Below are 14,676 nucleotides of genomic sequence, written 5' to 3'. Positions count from 1 at the left end.
CAGCAGCTGATCTGTGTTTCTGTGATTCTTGTGTTGTCGTACGAGCAGACGACAGCATCCTGAAGCTACTGGAGTCCCGGAAGGGAGAGCGGGACGCCCAGGCCTTCGTGAAGACGCGTCGACGACGGGAGAAGCAGTCCCAGGAGGGGCTCCAGCAGTCCTAACCCAACACTGAGACACAGGCAGCGAGACAACAGCTTCTTCCAAAAATATACATTTATTGATGGATAACAAAAAACGTGGGTAGAGAATGAAACACTGATGCTGGACACGTTGTCGGGGTTGCGGACGGTCTCGATCCGGTTTGACCAGCGGCCGTCTGCATGACCTCATGTGTACCCCCCCCCCCCCCAATATTATTCCATGACCTCGTCTCATCAGTACAACAGAAGAGTCATCTGCTAACTATGTAAATGTTTGTATATTTCGTTTTTAATGGACTTTTTCTGATATATGGTAATATTTGAGAGATTACTACAAATGTAAAAAAAACAAACTAAAAACAAACCAAACAACATGGCCGACAAAATGGCGCGCCATCGATTTAGAAAGTCTGACGGTCCGGTCATGTGACCAGGCTCTCCAGACCAAAGATATGAAAAAATATAGATGTAATTTCAAAAGACTACACGAGTTGACTTGAGTACATTTGTGTTGATTGTGTCAAGTTGCCCTCCTGCTCCCGGTCGTCGTGGAAACACACAGAACCAACCCTGAGAGTCCCCATAAAAGAGCCCAACAACACTTAACTGTTGTTCTTAACGCTTGCTAACATTTAGCTTCTGCTAAAAGGGTAAGGAAAACCTAAAGTCTTCCAAAAAATATTCCACAGTATTCCTACCAGCTGTCTGGTAACTGTGCGCCCCCCCCTTCCCCCCGTTTGGTTGTAGCAATTATTTCTGAGGCTTAGCGGTATCCATAGCGATATCCTTCGGCACTCCGTTTCATGCGACCCTTTCTGACGTTGAGGAAGATGAGGCGGGATCAGCGTCTCTATGGGTGCATATCTGGTGAGTGACAGTGTGGCTGGCCAATAGGGTCGATGGATCTCTTTTCTACCCTCGTTTTCTAGAGAAGCGGTAGAGATGCAGAGGGGGCGTGGCTCCCGAGCGGTCATAATATATCGACTCGCTCTCCATCCATACTGCGCTGAATACTAATTGGAGTGATTGATTACAAGAGCTATTGATCACTAAAAACCTCTGGGATCGGAACCACGTCCGAAATGATTCTGACTCTGAAGCCGTTCCTGATTGGCTGAAACATCCCCTGACGCTGGCGTGAGCCAATGAGAAGAGCGAAGTGCATAACAAGGGCCTTTGTTCCGACACTCCTTCGCCCCAGAGGTTCTCCTTTCAGAATTTTCGCTCTTTTAGGCGAGTCGTCGTTTTGGTTTTACCCAAAATAAAAAAAAAATAAACATTTTGGTTTCAAGGCTAAAAATAAAAAAAGGAAAACAGAGTTAGTTTGCTGGTCCCGCTGTTGAATCAGGACGGACTGCTCCGGGACCAGCGCCCCCTGCAGGTGGTCAGGAGAGCTGCTGGTCCGGGCTCTGTTTGGGGCACAGCGGGCACGGGGCGGAGCCCGAGCAGCCGTCACACTGGAGGCCGTGAGCGCAGGGCAGGTGGATGGCTCCGGGGCCGCCGCACGACACGCAGCACGGCCGCTGCCGCCGGAACAGCGCCTGGGGAGGGACACGGAGCTGTCAGTCACACGGGGCTGAGGGTGGAGCTGAGGGCTCTAACAGAGAGCCTGGGGAGGGACACGGAGCTGTCAGTCACACGGGGTCGTGGGTGGAGATGAGGACTCTAAACAGGGTATCTGCAGGTTTCAGCAAGTCAAATTTAAGACTTTTTAAGACCTTTTTAATACCACCTTGAATGAAATTTAAGACCTATAACACGCGATGGTGGGGGTTGGCAACAGACGAGAGACAACTTCGGAAACGGACGTCTTCCAGCCAACTGTCCTTGAATTTGCACCTACCCATTGTCGCAGAATAGCTAGCAAGCACGCAGATAATCGTTTATATATGCAGCTAGCAAGAAAGAAACCTCTCTTCATGTCCTTCCTGGAAAGCTCCACAAGAAAAATAAATAAATAAATAGTCCTGCCCCGACAAATTGAAGACCTTGAGTCACAGTATTTAAGACCAGCATATGAGATTTGTAACGAATTTAAGTCTTTTTAAGGCCTTAAATTTAGAAACATCTTTTTAAGACTTTTTAAGGATGCGCTGACACCCTGACTCTAACAGAGCCTGGGTAGGGACAGGGGGCTGTCTCACTCTGTCTCTCTCTAACAGAGCCTGCAGGAAGGAGAGCATACTCAGGTCTCTCTTGTTCAGAGTTCACCTACTGTAGACTGCATAGCCCATTTCTCTTTCCTCTGACAAATGTACTTATTGTAGGTCACATTGGATAAAAGCGTCTGCTAAACGCTCGGAATGTAAATGTAAGCGTTCAGTCAAACAGGCTCCATGGTAGATAGGAGATACCGGATACAAGTCAAGCCGCTATACCTCCTGAGCCGAAGTTGACCACAGGTCACGCACTTCTTTAGGAAGATGCACAATACGTGTGTGCGTGTGTGTGTGTGTGTGTGTAGTCGTGTGCGTGTGCGTGCCGGTCACCTGCTCCACGGTGTGCAGGCAGCTCCCCAGTTGGGCCTGCAGGCTGAGGGCGGGCTCCAGGGGCAGGCGCTGCAGCAGCTGCAGCTGGTGGACGGCCAGGTGGGGGTCCTCCCCGCTCCGCAGGCTCTCCAGCGCCTCCCGCAGGAGGGAGGTCTGCCGCTGCACCTCCTCCTCCGCCTGCAGCCCCCGCTCCGTCTCCATGGCGATGCGCGAGGCGCGGGCCCGCGAGTCCTCCGCGTCTGCCTTAAGCGCCGCCCAGGTCTGGGGGGGGGGGGGGGTAGGCATACGGGTCAAACCAGTTAGAGATGGGTTAAACCAACAGTTGGGTTAAATTAGCGGTCGGGTTAAACCAACGGGTTAAAGCGGCGGTCGGTTAAAGCGGTGGTCGGTTAAACCAACGGGTTAAACCAGCAGTCAGTTAAACCAATGGGTTAAACCAGCGGTCACTTAAACCAACTGGTTAAACAAACGCTCAGTTAAACCAACGGGTTAAACCGGCGGTCAGTTAAACCAATGGGTTAAAGGCGGCGGTCAGTTAAACCAAAGTGTTAAACCAGCAGTCAGTTAAACCAACGGGTTAAGGCGGCGGTCAGTTAAACCAAAGTGTTAAACCAGTGGTCAGTTAAACAAGGGTTAAAACAGCGGTCAGTTAAACCAAAGGGTTGAACCAGCGGTCGGGTTACGATAACTTGGTTAAACCAGATAAGCGGTTGTGATTGGTCTATCTCCTAAATTATTTTCTATAGAGGGGGAGCCAGACCTTAACCACAGAGCAAAGGAAACATGAGCTAGCCAGATTCGTCTGGTTCCCCGGCTATTGGCTGCCCCCTTGTTGCCATTGGTTGATGTTCAAGCTTTTGATTAAATCAAAAGTCTTCATGAATCATAACGGGGCAAACACTATCCATCGTTACTTAAACTTTTGTCTAATGTAGGTATGTAGCTAATGGCATTTCATTCTGTCGACTATCAAAGGAGATGAGTCCAAACAGCTCGTCTTGCCAACTTCCTGTCTTGACAATAAGGATGATGGACTGCATTGCAAAACATTTTTTTAGCGGACGCTTCGGTCCAGAGCGACTAACAGTGAGAGCATTGAACCAGGGAGATACAGAGAACCATTCTAGTTCAGACGATTCTTCAGAACTGCCTCAAGTGCTAGAGGATACATCACACACACACACACACACACACACACACACACACACACCACACACACACACACACACACACACACACACACACACACACACACACACACACACACACACACACACACACACACACACAGAGACAGACAGACAGACAGACAGAGTGGTCTCCACTCACTCACTCATTCACCCTCTCACCTGAGCAGTGTGCCGCAAGTCACTCACTCACCCCCTCACCTGAGCGGTGTGCCTCCACTCACTCACCCCCTCACCTGAGCGGTGTGGCTCCACTCACTCACCCCCTCACCCTCTCACCTGAGCTGTGTGGCTCCAGTCACTCACCCCCTCACCCTCTCACCTGAGCGGTGTGCCTCCAGCTGTGGTCCCAGGACTTGAGGGTGCGCTGTGTGTCCTCCAGCTCTTGCCGTAGCCGGCTCATCTCGGCCGTCTGGGCGGCGGGGGGGGTCCCGGGGGAGCCCTGTCCAGACGGGAAGTGCTCCCAGATGCTGCTGCTCATCCCGTTCAGACCTGGAGACGTCAGAGCGTGACCTTTGACACATCGTACCTCCTCACACAACACAGCCTCATAACCTGCGACTACGGCTGGACCATATTGGAAGATAATCGTATAACGATATTTTGTCTATTATATTTTTGTATCTTTCATATCGACATAAATAATATACGGTTATGCAATATATACTCGTTATACAGAGCTTGATGATAGCGAATTAAATGGGATTTTTTGTTTTGAGGAAACAATTGCAACGCACTCTCGAAAAAGTTCCTGTTTTTGGAATTTTCTGTAACCCAGATAATTCCATACAACAGATGTTGTCACGGTTTCGATACGATAACGAAATATGACGTAGCCCTACATACGACTATAACATTATACACTACAACGTTAACGAAACTCTGGGAGGCTTTGTGGAAGTTGTGGAGCCACCAGACCATCCACAAGCTCAGTCCTCCTCCTTACAGCCCCTTAGAGTCAGGGTTAGCCCCGGGTTAGCCCTGGGTTAGCCCCAACCTGAGCCCTCGGGTCAGGGTTAGCCCCGAGTTAGCCCTGGTAAAGCCCCAACCTGAGCCCTAGGGTCAGGGTTAGCCCCTGGTAAACCCCGGGTTAGCCCCAACCTGAGCCCTCGGGTTAGGGTTAGCCCCGGTTAAGCCCTAGGGTTAGCCCCAACCTGAGCCCTCGGGTTAGGGTTAGCCCCAGTTAAGCCTATAGGGTTAGCCCCAACCTGAGCCCTCGGGTTAGGGTTAGCCCCGGTTAAGCCCTAGGGTTAGCCCCAACCCGAGCCCTCGGGTTAGGGTTAGCCCCGGTTAAGCCCCATCGGACCCCTCAGCCGTACCTAGAGAGCCGTGGGATTGGCCCATGTAGCCGCTTTCCGATTGGCCGAGCTGCGACAGGTGTGAGGAGAAGAAGGGCGAGGTGTGCGTTCTGACTGGTGGAGAGGGCGATGGCGAGCTGAAGGGGGCGGAGCTGCTGAGGGACCCTGGAATGTTGACGGGGGCGGAGCTCTGCAGATGGCTTCCTCCTGGAAGGACAGACAGAAGGACAGTTTCATTTCTGAGAAAAATATACAACATCTTTGTAGATAGACCTTGTTTCAGATCTGCATTCTCGCTTATACTCCGTGTGAGATACTGGTCCAACCCCAAATACCTACAGCCTGCTTACGTTTAGCACAGGAGTGTGTGTGTTTGCGTGTGCGTGTCTGTGCGTGCGTGTCTGTCTGTCAAACATAGACACCTAGTAGTGTGTGTGTGTGTGTGTGTGTGTGTGTGTACCGAGCATCACCCCCCCGCTGGGCAGGTTGGAGCTGCAGTCGAGGCTTCTCTCCAGCGCCGACACGCCAAAGTCGTTCAGGTCCAGATCGTCCAGCGCAGACTCTGCAACACAACACAACGCACACACTCAGCAACAACGCAACACAAGCCAGGCTCAGCAACACAACACAAGCCACGCACAGCAACACAAACCAACACTACCCACGCACAGCAACACAAACCAACACAACCCACGCACGCTCAGCAACACAACACACACTCAGCAACACAACACAACCCACGCACAGCAACACAAACCAACACTACCCACGCACAGCAACACAAACCAGCACAACCACCGCACGCTCAGCAACACAACACACACTCAGCAACACAACACAACCCACTCACTCAGCAACACAACACACACACTCAGCAAGGCAACACACACACACATGCACGCACAGCAACACAACACAACACATGCTCAGCAACACAACCCAACACAACCCACGCACGCTCAGCAACACAACCCACGCACACTCAGCAAAACAACACAACACACACACACACTCCAGTTCCCTGACAAGGTGAGAGGAAACCTAACGGTGCCTTTGAACAGAAACCAAAACAATGCGAGCGTGTTTCTCACCGACCACCGACTCCACCGTGTCGCTGGGGGGTAGAAGGGCCGGGCGTTGGCGTTCATGCCCGAGCAGAGGCCGGCCCCCAGGGAGGCGGGGCTGGGCGGGGTGGCTGCCAGGCTGGAGGGCATGCTGGAGGACAGGCTCAGGGGGCTGCCGACCGGCAGGAACACCAGGAGGTCCTGGGGGGGGGGGGGGGCATGGTTTATAGAGAGACTCAGTACGTTTACACGCACAGCTTAAAGGTGGGGTATGGGATTTGCGAAACGCCAGCAGATTTTGAAAATACACAACTCAAATGGTCCTACCCCCTCTCCTTCAACGCTGACTCTGACTCCACCCATTCCAAGTACATGGACGCGCAATCATGCACGAGCGAACAGATGCGCGAGAGCGAGCCATTAGCTAGTTAGCTAGCTCCAGTAGCTACCGCAGGATAACAACAAACAGAAGCATGCTCTGGGTCACTGGGTCACGAGCTTTCCCCCCCCTCGCGAGGGGAGTGCAGTACGACCGTTTGATTGACGTACTTACTGTCCAATGCCACTCGGTGGGTGTGGAAATCATTGGCTGGAGTTTTTCGAGCCCTGCCTGTTCCACAGGTGATTGACTTGTTTAATTTTCATCTCAGTTCTTCTAACTCAGTGGCTGTAAGTGGGTTATGATAAGGATTTCAAGTATTTTTGCAAAAATGCCCAATAAAGAGAATTCTATACCCAACCTTTAATCCGCTCCAATAGTGGACCAAGGACACGAGACTCTCTGTTCTACCTCTCTTTCTTTAACTCTACGCTAATGTACCTTTACATTTAGGGCCATTAGAAGACGCATTTATGCAAAGCGACTTACAACGGTTAATACACACATTCACACACCGACAGCGGGGCCACCCCTGCAGGTCGACAGCCAGCTCCTCGGGAGCAGTCAGGGTGAGGCGTCTCGACACAATAGAAGGAGCCGGGTTTGAACTATCAACCTTCCAGTTACAAGTCAACCCGCTCTACCTCCTGAGCTAAGCTGTTCCCTGTTCATTTTAGTGCAGCCTTTGGTACAGATGTACATCTGTCCAGCATGCTGGTACAAGCATACCTGAAGTGCATATCCTCGAAAATGCGGGGGGGGGGGGGGGTGGGTGTACCTGTTTGTTTCGCTGCTCCAGCACAAAACTCCTTTGCATCTGCTTCGCCTTTGAAGAACAGAAACAGAACGAGGTGAGCCAGAGGGCTGTGGGTCACGCCCGACATAACCAAAGAACACACAAAGAGCCATCCATCCCTTTCTGTTCAGAGATCACCTCTGCATAGCCTCCCCTCCCCCCCACCCCTTTTACACACCTATGGTATGAGGTAAGTCCTGTCACTTAGAAATAGCATCGTGTAGCGTCTTATCCTAGCTATCTTTGTTGTATACGGGGAACGGGTTAACCTAGCGATTGTTAGTGGCACTAGGCACTCGTTTCTATACTGTTCTATACTATACTTCCTTACTGTACCGATATATTGCTGTTTCTTTCTTCTGACAAATGTACTTATTGTATTATATTATATAATTATAGTGAGTCGCTTTGGATAAAAAGCGTCTGCTAAACGCCCTGACTGTAAGTGTACATTTCTACGATACATTTACCAGACAGAACAAATATGCAGAACTTGTGGATCAGTCAGGTGTGAGCGCCCCCCTCACCTGGTCTTCCCTCTCGAACCCCGGGGCGCGGCCGTACCCCCCCTCCCGCCCCCAGGGGGAGAGCGGCTCCCCCGTGGGCCCCCCCCCGCCGCCGCCGCCCCCTCCTGACGCCTCCTCGCAGTACGCCATCACTCTTCCCAGCAGCCCCTGCTCCGCATGCCCCGCCCCCCCGTGCCGGCGAGAAGGCCAGTCCCAGGCAGCTGGGGGCGTGCCCCGGGTCCCCCGGTGCCCCAGGGGCCCCCCGGACCCAGGGTGGGGCTGCCGCGGGGAGGGGGTCGGGGCGCGCTGGGGGGGGCTCCGGGAGCCGGGGGGGCAGCGGGGAGCCGGGGCCGGGAACGGGGGCTCTGTGTCGGGGACGAAGGGCTCTGAGGGGAGGAGGTCAGGGAGAGATGTGAATAGGTTGAACCGACTCAGTGCACTCATATGAAACCTGTCATGAGTTTGACTGGGAGGCGTTGATCACACTGCAAGCAGGAGGGCCCCAAACCAGACAGGGAAGTAGTCATTATTGATCCATCACCCACAGGAGCACCTGTGTGTATCCTCTTGAATATCGTTAGTCCTGATGTGAAATTTCATCAAATCGTTGCACAACGACATCAAACCACCTTCCTTTTGGTACTCCTTCACTATGGAAGACTTCCATAGTGAAGAGTACCATCCTGAACGTTTAAGGCTGCCCTGAAGCTCTGCCAAAACCGCAGTTGAACTGAACTGCTTTAGAAAATAAAGGAAAAGCCCGCTCAGCGTGACAGTAGCAGTGACTTCAGCGGCCTCCATGTTGACTACACTTCATGCTGCCTGTGCGACGTCGCCTGACACACGCAGTTCCTCACACTGAAATCTCATATCGGCCACATTTTTACAAACAGGCAATAAATCTGAACGAGAGTCTTAGCAGTGGTAGCGCAGCCTCAGCCTGTTGAATACGAGGCCTCTCATTGGCTCTTACTTTCGATGTGAGCGAAGGCACAGAAGGGCCCGCGGGGACAGCTGCCGCTCTGCTGCATGTCGTTGCACTTGGTGGACTTATAGATCTGGAGAGAGAGCAACAAACACACCCACAGAGAGGCTGTCAAACCACTGGGTGTTAGCATGTTAGCCTAGCCGCCATGTAGAGTCTCTGTCGTTAGGAAGCCAGGATGAGGAGCATCCTGACAGTTGGGCCAGGTCAGTCACAAGCCAGCCCTGATGCTGTGCTTGAGCTGTGATTGGTGGAAAGAGGAGCTCATCCGGTACAGCGTGGCGTCGGGGTCCTGATGAAAGCCGCTGATAGAATTAGGGCTGAACGATGAATCAAATTTAAAATCGAAATCGCGATGTGATAGAACGCGATATGCAAATCACAAAGGCTGTGATTAAATAAATAAATAATAATAACAATAAAAACTTATTCTTTTTTTTGATTTGTTGCCATTACTGATGGATTTCTTTTTTTCTTTAACAATTCAATCAAGATGTTATAATATCAACTCATCTCAAAACGTTAGCCTGGCCTAAGGGAAAGAGCAGTTTATATGTTGACTGCTTCTAATGTTGTGTTTGTCATACTAAAGAATGATTTATTACTCTCAGTGAATAATACAGAACATGATGGAACTCAATAAATAAAATAAAAATCACATTAAATCGCAACCGCAATATTGGCCAAAATAATCGCAATTCGATTATTTCCCCAAATCGTTCAGCCCTAGTTAGAATCCATTGTGCTGTTATGATTAGTGTGTGTGTGTGGTGTGTGTGTGTGTGTGGTGTGTGTGTGTGTGTGTGTGTGTGTGTGTGTGTGTGTGTGTGTGTGTGGTGTGTGTGTGTGTGTGTGTGTGTGTGACCTACCTCTGGGTGGAACTGTTGCTCGGTGCGTGTGTGACAGTACTGGCATCCCTCGGCCCCTTCACATTTACTGGGGTCCCCCACTCCTCGCTGTGCTTCACCGCCGGGCACGGAAGGGCTCTGTGGGGGGGGGGAACACAGCAGGTGGTCTCACACGTCTGTAATGACCCGTCCTCAAGCTGAATACACCGACGTGTGGTCAGAGGCGCTGTAAAGGTACTGTTTCTTCAAGGATTTAAATGTGACTGCCTTGTGTTTGTGTGTCACTACCTGTAATTGTGTGTGTGTGTGTGTGTGTGTCTCTACTTGTACTAGTGTTTGTGTGTCCTTATTTGTGCGTCTCTACCTATACTTGTGTGTGTGCGTCTCTACTTGTACTTGTGTTTGTGCGTCCTTATTTGTGCGTCGCTACCTGTACTTGTTTTTGTGTCTCTACCTCTACTCGTGTTTGTGTGTCTCTGCTTGTGTGGGAGTCTCGCCCTGTTCTTGTGTGTCTTTATTTGTGCATCTCTACCTGTACTAGTGTTTGTGCGACTCTACTTGTGTTTGTGTGTTTGAACCTGTACTTGTGTTTGTGTGTCATTGTTTGTGCGTTTGTACCTGTACTTGTGTTTTTGTGTCACTGTTTGTGTGTCTGTACCTGTACTTGTGTTTGTGTGTCAGAGTTTGTGCGGTTGTACCTGTACTTGTGTTTGTGTGGGCTGCGGCGGCGGTCTTTGCTGTTGTGGTAGTACGGGCAGGCGTAACCTTGGCGACAGAGGCGTGGCGGTTTCTTGCAGAGCTCTGTCTTGTAGTGGGAGAGGACGTAGGTGTTGTCTGGGGGGTGGGGGAGGGGAGACAGAGAGATGCCAGATAATTACCACCTACAGAATACATCCTGCTCCTTTAATTGTCTCCTTTAACGACCTCCATTAAGGTACTGGCCCCGCCCCCTTTCTTACATCACATCCATTATGTATCCTGGCCCCACCCCCTTTATAGATCCCACCTCCATTATGTTTCCTGGCCCCGCCCCCTATCATACATCACCCCCTCCATTATGTGTCCTGGCCCCGCCCCCTTCATACATCCCCCCTCCATCATGTGTCCTGGCCCCGCCCCCTCTCATACATCTGACCCATCCCAACCTGCTGAGTCCGGCAGTGACTCAATGAGCAGCTCATTTGAAGCTGTATCAAATGTACGTTATGTATCCCAGATTGGAAACTTTGGGAGAATCCTAGCTGAATGTATCCCAACATAAAGCTGAATATATCACAACATAAGGCTGAATCATAATGAAAGACAGCTGAAAAATGAGTCTGGGTTTAAAGTCTTCCTTTGACCGTTATGCATCCAGCCCAAAGGTTGTGTAGAACAAATCCATCCCGACTCAGTGTTACGTTTATGGCAAAGTTTGAACCTACAGACAGCATGTTACCATTACCACCATCAGCATATTTATGTAATATATACCATTATTATATTATTAGTTACTACCTTGCCACCGCGCTCCTCACTCAAGATCTTCTCTATGAGGGCCGTGCTGGCGGCCTGCCCTGATTGGCCGTCCCCGCCGCCGCCACCACCCCCACCCCCCTCCGGGACCCCGGGCCCCCCCTGGGACTCGATCACCTGCACCTCCCTGGAGGAAGGAGAGGAAACAACAGTCAGCCTGGAGGCTCACAGACCTGCTCCTGGGAGGACCTCCGTCACAACGTCCACTAGCGCTTCCACGTCGTGTAGTGTTTGGGGATGCTTCATACTTTACACTCAGGCATTTAACAGACGCTTTTATCGAAATAATTTACAATACAAACTTTTGATTGAGAATGTGATTTGTGTGTGAAATGCTCAAATACACATGACACGTTAAGAGACATAGTTGGAAACCATGTTTTAGTTATGTTCTGTGTCTGGATTTGCATGGACTTACACAGAACATAACTAATACACTTAATGATAACCAAACTCCAGCTCCATTGGCTGTCCCGTGGCACGATGTCAGCCATCTGCTCATGACTGAAACATGTACGAGGTCATGACCACGGCAGCTCAGAGACTACGCCTTAAGTGACACTCAGTCCAGTGTTTTGTGTGCACGTGTACACAAACAACCCCAATACAAAGTCCTTCTGACACACACACACACACACACACACCACACACACACACACACACACACACACACACACACACCACACACACACACACACACACACACACACACACACACACACACACTAAGATGGGGGAAAAAACCCTGCTTTAACGGATATAGAAACAAATATTCTCGCATAATGTTTTTCAATTATGTTTTTTAACCCATGTCTCACGCACACACACACACACACACATGTTGACCATGTTGTACACATAAAACGGCTTTTATGTGTACAAGCGTGCGCGTACCGGATGTCGAACACGGGGCTGCGTAGGTCATGCGAGCCGTGGGCGAAGGCGCAGTGCGAGCCGTTCTTGGAGCAGTGGCCCTTGCCGTCCGTCTCGTGGATGCAGGACCCCGTCTTGTAGTAGCGCAGGTGGTAGCGCCGCTCAGTGTCCCCGGCCGTGCGGTGCAGGAACGCACACCTGGGAACCGGAGCAGACACAACGCGCATGAGGGTCGGGGTACCACAGCCAATAGAAACACACGCTTTAGTCTGCATGACAACAGGAAGCGGAGACCCAATCAGACCAACCCAGGGGCTGCAGGGGATTCTGTTAACATTCAGGGCGTTGAGCCGACGCTTTTATCCAAAGCGATTTACAAAGCGTACATTTGTCAGAAGAAAGAGAAACAAAAATATATCGCTGTCGGTGCAGTAAGGATGTTCATTGAACCAAGCGCAAAGCACTAACAATCACTAGGTTAACGCATTCCCGTATGCAACAAAGATAGCTACGATAAGATGCTACACAATGCTAAGTAGTATTCTTTAGTGCCAGGACGACGCACTACATACAATAAGTGCGTACATTAAGTGCCAGGACATACAATATAGAATAAGGGTTTACATTGAGTGCCGGGACATATAACATACAATAAGTGTGTACAATATGTGCCAGGACGTACAACATACAAAGAGGGGTGTGTGTGTGTGTGTACGGGCTATGCAGAGTCCAGGTGAACCCTGACACCGTGGGAAGAGATGGCATCAACGTTTCTGTCTCGTACATCGAAAGCTCAAACATTTGAACCAATCTTTTATGATTCTATCCAGAATAAAACGACATATAAATCTAAACCCAGGTGATGCTTTTGTTTTGGTCATGTTATATGCGTCAGCCAGGTTATCGGTCTTTAAACACATGTAAAGGAGTCACTCTCAAGAAGAACAACAAATATTTATTCACAAATAGGCAGATTTATGATACTCAGCACTTTGTGTCAAAGTGCTCTTAATTTGACCTACTTCCAGAGGTGGATGATAAGCGAGTATAAAGCCTGTATTTGAGCACGTTATCAGTGGTTCTGCAAACAGCATAACGTGCCCATTGGTTCATATTAAATCAATACACGTTACACACCCATTACTTTTTCATTTTTCTGTGCTTGGGTTTGGCACATGTATACTGCAACATACAGAACATTCGGCCAAAACTGTGCAAACAATCTATTTATACTCTTTTCGCACCTCTGTGTAGAGGTATGCAGCCACTTTCGGCCAGAGAAGAGTTTGAACGGTACAGTTTACGACCCTTCCAAATGGTTATGAGGGCTCTCGCACATTTCCAAAGCTTCTGGTATCAGCGCGCATCAGAGCAGCATTTGCATTTGTTTTGTGTGCACAACTGGCCTCTGATAGCGGTCGTTACACCTCAACGACAACTCTATGAAGGGCAATGCAATGCGTCTTTCAACTGCTAATGCTAAGAATGACCTGTTGGGGGTCTGGTTTGATGCAATTGTGGATAGTTTCCACCTCTCAAAAGATTGCCATAAATGAATAGCGTGCACTTACACAAACCAACCTAAACCAAAACTTGTTTTTACACTATTTTACATGGGCCCCCAGAGTTTTCATATCATACAAACTCAAACCTTCAGCGTAGAATGGCCCTGTTGATTTTAACAGACATTAAAAAAAAACACAACACGGACATTATGTGTTGGACTTTATAAGGGTTTTAAACTGATGTTAAACACAATTAAAATACTCACTCGTCCCCTTCGGGACAGCTGCCCGTCCCCTCGTCGTATTTGGTGCAGTACACATCGGGGCTGTAGTTGAACGTCCCGTCCCGTCTGCGGATGGGTCTGCGCCGCCGCTGGTTCAGGAAGTGCCAGTGGAAGCAGGCGAAAGGCCGGTGCTGGGTGCATTTGTGCTGAACAAACAGCGGGCACTGCTCGGTCCGGAATTCCTTCAGGTACCTGGGGAGGAGGAGAAGGAACCATCACCGGGCCGTCCATTACGTACACACCGATAACAAGTGTTCTGAACTATAGATCGCAGCGGGCCTCCAACTCCAGACGCGCCAAACTTTATGCACACACTCATATTGTGCGTTTCCTGCAGCATGATATACATATATTCTGTCACGTATACGGAGTGGTGCATGTGGAGCATTTATGTGAGCGCACCTCTATGCATGTGTGTGTGTGTGTGTGTGTGTTTGTTTACGTGTGTGTGTTTACGTGTGTGTGTGTGTGTGTGTGTGTGTGTGTGTGTGTGTGTGTGTGTGGTGTGTGTGTGTGTGTGTGTGTGTGTGTGTCCCACACTAGTACGTACGTGTAATGCTGAGGTTTCTCGGGCTGGACGTTCAGCCCGTTGGCGGGAGACGTGGAGCCCCCCGCGGGGAGGAGGAGACGGAGGATGGGGCCGCTGCGGCGGTCGGGCACCCTGGGCACGACGGCGGCGGCTGCGGGTGACTTTTAGACATTTCCCCGCGTCAGGCCTCGTATCCACGATCTTGTTTTTAGCTTGCTGTGGCTATACTGTGTTAGCTCCCAAATCCGCATTCTGGAATGAACTGCGCATGCGTG

At 50.3% G+C, this 14,676-nt stretch overlaps 1 protein-coding gene and 1 pseudogene across 1 annotated transcript in view; one reads left to right on the top strand and one right to left on the bottom strand.

The window, feature by feature from the left end:
* The window catches only part of LOC130371537 (protein unc-13 homolog D-like), a 21,117-nt gene extending 19,899 nt beyond the window's left edge, over nucleotides 1-1,218 (top strand). Inside the window, 1 exon segment of the mRNA XM_056577349.1 lies at nucleotides 49-1,218. Within this exon segment, the coding sequence (XP_056433324.1) occupies nucleotides 49-164 (116 nt within the window). The 3' untranslated portion in view covers nucleotides 165-1,218.
* LOC130371758 (RING finger protein unkempt homolog) lies at nucleotides 201-14,676 on the bottom strand (annotated as a pseudogene).

The sequence above is a fragment of the Gadus chalcogrammus genome, chromosome 18 (genome assembly GCF_026213295.1).
Source record: "Gadus chalcogrammus isolate NIFS_2021 chromosome 18, NIFS_Gcha_1.0, whole genome shotgun sequence".
Classification (NCBI taxonomy): Eukaryota; Metazoa; Chordata; class Actinopteri; order Gadiformes; family Gadidae; genus Gadus; species Gadus chalcogrammus.
Note: the sequence above shows the minus strand (reverse complement) of the source record. Positions and strands in the feature narration are given on the sequence as shown.